The sequence below is a fragment of the Montipora capricornis genome, chromosome 6 (assembly GCF_036669925.1).
Source record: "Montipora capricornis isolate CH-2021 chromosome 6, ASM3666992v2, whole genome shotgun sequence".
NCBI classification, from domain to species: Eukaryota; Metazoa; Cnidaria; class Anthozoa; order Scleractinia; family Acroporidae; genus Montipora; species Montipora capricornis.
In genome coordinates, this window is record NC_090888.1 from 11,791,906 (window position 1) to 11,801,905 (window position 10,000).

General features: G+C 41.7%; 1 protein-coding gene across 2 annotated transcripts in view; it reads left to right on the forward strand.

The window, feature by feature from the left end:
- Window positions 1-10,000, forward strand: part of LOC138051492 (uncharacterized) — an 82,147-nt gene that overhangs the window by 31,536 nt on the left and 40,611 nt on the right. For both annotated transcript variants that reach the window (XM_068897702.1, XM_068897701.1), the window contains 12 exons: window positions 112-288; window positions 705-872; window positions 990-1,172; window positions 2,259-2,435; window positions 3,152-3,328; window positions 4,005-4,187; window positions 4,530-4,700; window positions 4,991-5,170; window positions 5,542-5,709; window positions 6,404-6,569; window positions 7,736-7,980; window positions 9,343-9,531. In XM_068897702.1, coding sequence (XP_068753803.1) covers window positions 112-288; window positions 705-872; window positions 990-1,172; window positions 2,259-2,435; window positions 3,152-3,328; window positions 4,005-4,187; window positions 4,530-4,700; window positions 4,991-5,170; window positions 5,542-5,709; window positions 6,404-6,569; window positions 7,736-7,980; window positions 9,343-9,531 — 2,184 coding nt within the window. The remainder of the gene's footprint in view (window positions 1-111; window positions 289-704; window positions 873-989; window positions 1,173-2,258; window positions 2,436-3,151; window positions 3,329-4,004; window positions 4,188-4,529; window positions 4,701-4,990; window positions 5,171-5,541; window positions 5,710-6,403; window positions 6,570-7,735; window positions 7,981-9,342; window positions 9,532-10,000) is intronic.

Consider the following 10,000-nt stretch of genomic DNA (forward strand, 5'->3'; position numbering starts at 1 on the left):
AAAAATTCATGTTTGACAGGCCTGGGGTTGGGAATCCTGTGGCCATGGTGCCACTTTCTTCGAGTTCCTGACTTCTTGATTCTCAACTGTTTTTTTGCGACTTATCCATAGTAAACGGTAACTTCAGCGAATGGACCCTGTGGACTCCATGTTCGGTGACCTGTGGTCAAGGAATCATGACCAGGAAACGATTTTGTAACAATCCCTCGCCGACAGTTGGTGGAAAAGACTGTGTAGACCTGGGACCTGATCACGAGAAAACCAGTTGTCAGCTCGTGGACTGTAGAGGTAAGGAATATCGTTAATTCTTCTGCGGACTACGCTGGAACAGTTACGAATAAAAATCAGCGATATCAAAGTTGTTGAGCGACGTTTCGATTACTCCATGTTACCATTATCAAGCTAATTAAATTACTGAACTTGACACTAAACCTAAACCTTGATACTTTCACGTCTCTTTCATGTACGTATATCTCTCATCGACCTGGCAATTTAGTTAGCTTGATAATGATGATCTGGAGTGATCGACGCGTCGCTCAACAACTTTGATATCGCTGGTTTTTGTTCATAAACGATTCACCAAGCCATTTGCTATTCGAAGACCACGCTGGACTGTTCTTTTCAATCAAAGTTGATCTTCTTTTAGTCTTTGCTACTCTTAAATTTACTGAGTAATATTTTTCTGTCTCTTTATCTGTGACCAGCCAACTGCACATGCGGAATGTGGACCAAGTGGTCAGACTGTTCTCACACGTGCGGCGGAGGTATTCAGCTACGTGAACGCGATTGTGTTCCGCCCAAGTTCATGAAAGATATCTTCTGTGATAACGACAAGAAGGAAAGTAGGCTGTGTAGATCAGAGCCGTGTCCGAGTAAGTCACCTTCAGATAATGCAGCTATTTTATCTCTTTATCGGCATGTTTTTATAGTCGTGATATTTTTGTATGATCATACAGAAATCCTGTGAAAATTTGTTTTTCTCTCCGCAGTTAATGGGAAATTTAGCGATTGGTCGGCCTGGTCACCATGTTCTGTCACGTGTGGAATCGGCATGAAGAACAGAACACGAACGTGCAATGCTCCTGAACCTCAGTTTGGCGGGAAATCCTGCACAGAGCAAGCATTGGGTCCCATTATGGAAAGAACGCAGTGTTATTTGACGCCTTGTCCAGGTAACTGACGACAAAAATGCAGCATGGAAAGAGACAAAGACGTTGTTTAGAGCGTTTTCACATGACGTCACGGTGACCTTGTTCGTAATCCAAAACAAAGAAATGGCGGCCTCACCAAACTAATTATCCGAGAATTGAACTCTATTTTTCTGCAAATAGTCTCTTCTGTTTCAGTAATCCAATATGGCTGCCGGTCACGTGAGTGAACACACTCTATACTCGACCCATGTTTCTTGAGTTGCTTAACTGCATCACCATCGAAAAAGAGTAGAAAACAATAAATTCATTCATAAAGCTGCGCATATGGACTTAAGATGCACCTCGAGCAAGAGTCCATTACTAGGACCGTACAACTTCACTGTATTTGTGGAACGGCGTTTTTACAGACCGAGTTATTTTTAGGTTGGTTTTCCCGCGAAACCAGGCCTTTTCAGCTAATCACAGGTCTTGGATGAGAAATTATTACCCGATAAGAAAAATCTGCATGGCTTAGTGTATACAACTAAGAATTGCTAAAAAAACAATAACAAACAAATGTACATTTTAAAAATTAAGACCTCTTAACAATATTTATAATTGATATATCTATTTTTAATTGTAGCACACATGTGTGTATGCATTTAGTTTAGTGATTACACTTTAACAAATGCGCTAGAGCGAGTTTCAATCGAGTGTTGTAAAATCAAAACCAAAGTAATTACTTTGACCGATCAAAAAGGCCGGAGACAATCAAATAAACCAATCAATACTCGAAGTAATCACACTGACGTGGCCGACACAAAGCGCGGGAAAATGTGCACGCGCGAGCCACGATTGGTTTTGGGTTCACTTCTGATTGGTTGAAAAAGTGGCGCGAGAACTTTGAACCAATCAATGAGTGAAAACCAAAGTAATTCGCTAATTACTTTCGACACTCAATTGAAAACCGCTCTATCATAAAATTCTTTCTTCCTTACCATGTCCGTCAGGCCGACTCTTCCTTGCATCAATTGCTTCGACCGAATCCGTAAGACTTGTTTTCCACGCCACATGAAGAAAAACGACTCAAAATGGACTCACCTGTTGTCAACCAATTCTCTTTTTTAGTGAATGGTGGTTACACGGAATGGAATAACTGGGGACCATGTTCAGTCACTTGTGATAAAGGCATCAAAACGAGGCAGAGATTTTGTACCAATCCTGAACCAGCATACGGCGGCGTTGGTTGTGGTCATTTGGGGTCAGCGGAGGAGACTGTGCAGTGCTATGACGTGAACTGCCCAAGTAATTGTTTTGTTGATCGACAGCTATCAATCACTTGATTTGGCTTCTGAGGAAAAGAAACGCAAGTAGAAAAATAAGTGTGGCATCCCCGTTTTAAAGATCGGCATATACCAAAAAAGTGCTCGATTGGTGCTTTCTCTAGTTCTATTGGTTAATTCGGCGATGATTAGCCAAGTACTATTTACATTCGAGCAGCCGCAAATGAACAAAATTGTCCTCTGCAATGTGATCATCATCGTTTTGTAAAGTAGTTCTTTGATCGTTTTGTTGTCCAGAATGTGTTGTTTATATCAAACCTGCTCCATTTCCCACATTACTTTCGCTAACATCTGCCAAAGCGGCCTTTCTTGTTCACCGCCTCTTCGGTGAGTCAGGGGGTATTTACATGACACCGGTCTTGAACTTGTACCAGTATGAAATTTTTGCAACCGTTTACATGAAACCGGGACGAAATGATGGGGCCTGGTCCTGGGACGAAACGATATGTTTTGTCTGATAAATATCTGGCTGACCCAAAAGCATACAGGCTTGAAACTGATTTCTGGACCCGATCTGAGGTTTGTTGTCACTTAAATACACGTACCAGAATTTGTTGTCTCGGTTTCTGGATCGAGTCATGCCTGTCTGAGTTCGTTCCGGTCTCATGTAAATACTCCCTAATTGTTTTTTTTAAAAGGACTTGAAGCGATGAAAATGGTCAAACTGTTTTTTCTTAGTTAACGGGAAGTACAGTCCCTGGTCTCAGTGGTCAGCTTGCTCGCGATCATGCGGCTACGGTATTCAAACAAGAAAACGAACCTGTACAAGTCCAGAACCACAACATGGTGGACGAGATTGTACTGATCTCGGAGACCCAGAAAATATCCGCCCTTGTCAAGTTATACAGTGTCCAAGTGAGTTTAGATAATTATGATTGTTATATAATTCTGCTTTCCGCATGATATGAAGCAACATGCAGATTCCCGATGATGTTATCGTGTTAGCCTTTGGTCTCTTCGGGTAAGACCCTTCTCTCTCCCTCTCCATAATTCTTCACATCTCAAATTCAGGATCAGCGACTAATTGTTGTCACACGTCATTCGGAAAGACAGCACAGTTATCTTAAAGTCGGAGAGTCGGGAGGCCATAGTGGCCATAGTGGCTATCACTTGTACAATCGTACGCTGACTGAGTTTCAGTCGATCTCAACGTGACTCGAAAGTTTTTCTCCGGGTACTCCATTTTTCTTCCCTCATGAAATCCGACTCTCAGCTAATTACATCTGCCTTTGTTGCTGTTCTTCGAGATCATACATGAACCGTATAGCGTATATTTGTTTACCCGATCTTCTCGAGCTGGGAAGGATTCGTTTGTTTATGAAACAGGGGTAAAATGGCCGCAGCCCGTACGCAATGATTTGACAAAAGTTAGCACAATCGACGCTGCCGTTTGGTCTCAAAATGGATAGAATTATCCATTTTGGAAATTGATCAGATCGTGCGTCTTTTGCTGAGATTACGGCGTTTTTTGCAAATAAGACTGATTTATAAGGTAGCAGTTGATCTAAAACGTGCCTACTCCTGTTTGTAGTACATGGAAATTACTCGGCCTGGTCGCGCTGGGGAACCTGCTCAACTTCCTGTGGGCCTGGAGAGAGGAAAAGAACACGTACGTGCACAAACCCGGCACCAGAATATGGCGGGCTTACTTGTAAGGAGAAAGACCTGGGACCTAATGTAGAGTTCTCGAAATGCAATTTGGGAGATTGCCCGGGTAAGTAAATGTATCGTACAGTTATTTATGAACCATTCTTGGGCATATTAAAAACATACCGTCAGATTTAGTGAAATGATATTGTCGTGAAAAGCCGAATACTTAGCCGTTGCATTTTTGTCTTCGGTAAGTGTTCGTTACCGTTTAAAGAATTGCAGCTCCCGTTGAAAATAGCGTTGCAAAAAGAGAACAGACTTTTCTATTTAGCGGTTGTATGACGTTAAACTTATGTTTGCTAACATTTTCTACTAATCTGTTCCTTTCACGGTGATTTATTTTCTTCACAAAGTACGGCGACATAAAAATATATGTATTAACTGTGGTTATCTGCTCTGTGTGTAGTGAACGGTGTTTGGGGTCCATGGTCTTTGTGGTCAGCGTGCACTGCCAGTTGTGGTCCAGGAACCAGAGAGAGAAAACGATCATGCAACAGCCCTGCTCCTAGATATGGTGGAGAACCCTGCACTGGTGCAGAGCGACAAGTGGGTGATTGCAATTATCGACCTTGCCCAGGTAAAGAAAAGAAACGTCGCCCCTTTGTCAAATCCAAGTGGTGGAAAATATTCTTGGTTTGCATCCACGGGACGAGACGGCCATTTTGGTGTACAAAACAATAGAAAATGGCCTCGCACGTTTTGCATATAATAACAGGGCCAAATTCCCAAAAGACCTTTTACTGCATTGTTCTGTTCACCAACATGGCCGCTGTGACGTTAGATGCAAACCATCAATTGACAAAGATGCTTGACTTGATTTGCGTGAACTAATAGTCTTGTCTTTTTTTTCTTTTTTTTTTTTTGTAGTTGACGGTAATTACACGGATTGGACTGAATGGACCTTGTGTGATAAAACTTGTGGTGTAGGTCTCATGACAAGATGGCGCGCATGCTCAAACCCTTCGCCACAATATGGTGGGAGGGATTGTTCCTTGTTTGGTCCTGATACCGAGACTAAATCGTGCGCCATAAAGGACTTTTGTCCGAGTAAGTTAAATACGGATTGCTATTGTTATATTATCATCGCCATTATTCATATTGCTATTATTATTTGACCTAGATTTTGTAGCGCCGATGAATCAAAAAGTAACACAGATCATTTCACTGAAATGACTACTTAGCTTGTGCATTGTAAAGAGGGAAAAAGTTGTGGCACCCTTCCAGTTGTTGTTGTTGTTGGCTGAGCCTTTCTCGCGAAGCTTAATACTTTCGGAAATTAATATATATTATATTTATATAAGTTTATTGTCGCGCCGGCGTTTGGGCCACTTCCGAAGCACAATAGAAATGTCATAGGTTTCACTCTCGCAAAGAGCGAGAAAAGTCTCATTCCATTCAATCGCGTCGTGTTTTCACAGATGACGGAAACTGGGGCGAGTGGTCATCGTGGAGCGCTTGTACCAAGTCTTGTGGGTTTGGTGTAAGAATGCGCGTGAGGTCGTGTGATAGCCCGTCTCCATCCAAAGATGGTAGAGATTGTGTGGGAGAAAATACGCAAACAGTCAACTGCAAGGCCGGCGACTGCTGTAAGTACATGTGGGATGGTAAATAGTTTGCCACCTGACTTGACAAGGCAACGTGAAATGACCAAACTTTAGGTTTTGACGACAACGTAAACATACAGCACTGAACCGTTCATGTGGAGTCATACGGATAGAGCGACTTTCATGTGACCTTGAAAAACAATCGTGAAAACAAAACGTAACCCAAAATGCAAAACATTTAATTGGCTTATCGAACAAATTTTCATTGACTTAGCGAACGCGGATGCAAACGACTTCATCTCTCCATGGAACTTTCTGGAAAGCGATTGGCATTTCGCTTTGACGTCATTTGAAATGCAGTAATGTGGTTGGGGGTATTAGGAGGGTCCTTGGCGGGATTAAGGAGAAGCTTTGTTTTAATCTTGCCAAACATTGGTCCGTGCAACACTTTTTCATGGTCATGCGAAAGTCGCTCTAGTTCTCCGGTATTGCACGATGTGAACAAGATGGACCAATCGCGAGGTTCTTATGATAGCGGTAAATTGAATTTGGAGTTACGTTTTCGTCGAAGTTTCCGTTGTACGTGCTTAAACTCCATAATTAATGACGTGAAGATGACTTCCGGCTTGTCATTTATATTCCTCTTTAATTTGTGCTTCTGCAAAATTGATAAAGTACGTATTTGCCAGGCGCACCGAATACGTACACAAACACCAATTTCTGTACCTTTTTGTAGGTGATGTTCCGATTAGGCCATTGGGCTGCTTCCAGGACAGAAAGACCTCCGTCCGACCCCTCCCAGAGCTTATATTTACCGACAACGATCCTGAGAGCATTGTGTACAGCGGTATAACCTTAGAAGAGGATGACTGGGAGCAATACATGCCTGAGCTGGTCTGCAGGTTGGTGGCGCTTGTTTGTTTAAATAATTATGTGCATTAACAGAAAACAGCGCTTGAGAAAAATCATAACCTCTTGAATTAAGAATGTCCGAAACGTTCGAAAACACCCACATATGACGTGGAGTTTATCATTGGAAGGTGTTGAACTGAAGCAATTTTAAAGGATTGTGTTGATTTTGTATTGCGCCACTTGTGATGGTTGACTTCATCCAATTAGATGATCAGATGACTTGATCCAATCAGAGGCAGGAATAAATCTCATTGTCAGTCGAGAACAGAAAACGAAATTCACCCATGAAGGGTGCGCGTTATTTGGGATAGAGGAGAAGGACATTTCCTCCTTCACTTCACTTGCATGAAGTTAACTCTCGTCAATTTAATTTGGAAAAGCACGCTATTATGATCCAAGATTTTAAAGAACATGAAGGTCGAAAAAGGTTGAACCTGGACCGTAACCGACATATGTAGCATTGATACCCACTAGACCACCGAAGCAAGCCGATGAGAAAGTGCGAGTTTTCATAATATTTAATTTTTTTTTTTAGCTTCACCAAAATTGAAAGCTAACCTGTTTAAAATGGGTGTTAGACTTAAATACTCGTAGATCAACGCTATTCGGAATGGGTGCTTTGAATTAAACACTGTTGATCACCGGCATAAGAAATACTTGAATATGGTGCATGGGATTATTACGTTGGTGACCTTCTAATCTATGTACATCGTGCAAGTGTCACGTGATGTCCAATGGTCTTCTCGTCTATCCCTTGGACACACCAATTAAAGCGATCTTCTTCAGGATGAGCGTCATGAAACGTCCTCTTGATCTTCTCCCCAACTCGCGTCTAGGGCAATTAACGTCCAAAGCTTCCCCTAAACTGTACTCCTTTCGTAAAGATAAACAGCTGGATTGTTAGCCTAAAAATAACGCCAACCCCAACATTTGTCTCACTGTTGGAAACAGGTGGCAAATGCGAGACATCTCGTATTGCATATCAAGGTTGGGTCTGCATCTCATTGCGTGCATTTCAAAACAAAAGTGGAGATCTTCAACTGTGCTTCCCTGGAGTTAATTTAGTAATTTGTCCTTTGTTTTTTTTCTTTTTTTTTTGCTTGATGAAACCCCTTGATGTTGATATTTAATTCAAAAACAATGTATATTTTTCCAGGTGTGCCAAGGCTGTCTCCCTAAAGAATTACACTCACTTTGGTATCCAAGGTTACGGAGAATGCTGGTCAGGTCCCACCGTGAGTAAAACGTATTTAATGGACGGCGTGGAAAACAGGTTCACTCAGCGTCCCTCGCCCAAGCCGTGGGTGGGGTGTGTTGGGTCAGGTTTTGAGCGGTGCCTTGGTGGGAGCGATCAGTGTGTGGGACAGGAAAACACAAACTATGTGTACGGTTTTGTGAATGGTAGGTTGCTCTTTGTAGCCAGAGTTAATCGGAGGTTGCCTATTTACCGAGTTAGGATTTCAAGTCGGATTTTTCGATTTAAGCCTAAATATTGTTTGAGCCTTATTAGGCCTAAGGTTAGCACTTCTACTGGTTTCGGAGCTTTTTCAACAGTTCCATTATAACCTTAGTCTGCATTTTACACTGACCAACTCGAAAATCCAACTGGAAAATCAAATTCGAAATCCAATTCGAAAATTGAACTCGAAATCTTAACTCGAAAATTAGGCCCGTTTCAAACGTCGAACTTTACATGTGCCGAAGAATCTAATGCAAATGAGAAAAATCTATTGTTTTGGCTCATTTGCATTAGATTCGGCACATGTAAAGTTCGGCGTTTGAAACGGGCCTTAGTGTCTCACTTAATCGAGGGAATGGTTGTGAAACCTAAAACCTTCAAAAGCGAGAACAATGATGTCGCAATCGATGTTGAATTGATCGTGACAGTGCAGGATCTTTGTTTTCTCTTCGCACGTGTTCGCAAAGTAGTTGCGCATAATTTAATCGAGAGATTTGATTGGTTATCTTCTCGAAAGGTGTGTTTTATGTACCGTCAAGGCCAAAAATACAAACAAAAACATGAAACAAAAAGACTTGTCGAGTTTTATAACCATCTCCATGCATTAACTATGTCTTACACACAAGACCTAGTAATTGATATGTCTCGTAAAAAACGTCGAGAGAAAATAGTGGTGTCGGTAGGTCTTGTTCTTCGTATTGCTTTGAAAACTACAAAAATTGCAAATTGTATCGTTTTCACATAATTTAGAGACCCCTTGATCGTGCTCCAGAGGATCGTTTTGTTGGAAAGTGACTATTTTCTCGATGTTAGTTAAGGGTGAAAACGTAAAAAAACACTCATACGGGGATAAAGAGGACCGACCATTGTCAAGACACTCACTCTACTATTCACTAAGTACAAGTGCGATGTGTTTGTGTACCACTCTCATCTCCCCCGCCGCCATTTCCTCTTTGTTAAATCGCTATGGTCACTGGCCCTTCTCGATTTGTCGTCATCGCTTGGTCGAGTGGTTATTTGTCACCACATTAAGCGACGTGAGGGAAACCCGCTCAGGAATGGACATTACTGGAGTTGAGCCTGCAGGCACATTTTCTTTTGCTTAAAACTACGTGCAAAAGAGGCTTAAGGGTCAATTCAATACAAAATGACCCCTTAGCCTCGTTTATGTGGCAAAACCGCTGATAACTCTGATAAGGGCTATTTATTTGCTTTGATTTTTGTGTCCGATTCGAAAATGCAAACAGCTTTACGGCGTCAACTTGGAATCCTGTTCTAAGAAGTGTATTCCTTTTCCATTCCAGTCTTACCGATTGATGGCCAGTACGGCCTGTGGTCGGCCTGGACCCAATGTTCCAAATCGTGTGGGAGTGGTGTGAGGTCACGTGTTAGAAACTGCACCAGTCCCGCTCCTGCTTTTGGCGGAAAAGACTGCTCCTCGCTCGGTGATCCACAAGAAAGCGAACCATGTGAAGTACAAAGAGTTTGTCCAGGTCAGTTTAATACTATGTATGTTCAGATTTATATGCACCTAAAAAAATACGAATTGAGCTTTATGCTAAATCGTTTCGCAAAGTAGTACTTTTTGACACAACGATTCATGCCTCAAGAACCACGGGTCAATAGCCCATTCGGCTTCGCCTCATGGGCTATTGACCCTTGCCCTTGCGGGCTACGGGTCTAATTGTTAAATAGTGGAAACATTTTTGTGTATTCAACGAGGATTTTAGAGATAATAACACTATATGGTGTCCAGTATGACATTATACAACTCATTTCCGGTTTATTCTGGGCCTGGAAGTCAACTGGTATTAATGATTCATGGTTCATTTTATTTCACTCTATTTACAAAAGAGGTGTATTGAAATAAAGTTATGAAAGTTAGGTTCTATAGAATACTTAAATTGCTAAAGTAAATTACAGTTAAAACAATACAAGATGTGTGTGGGAGTTAAAGCAGCA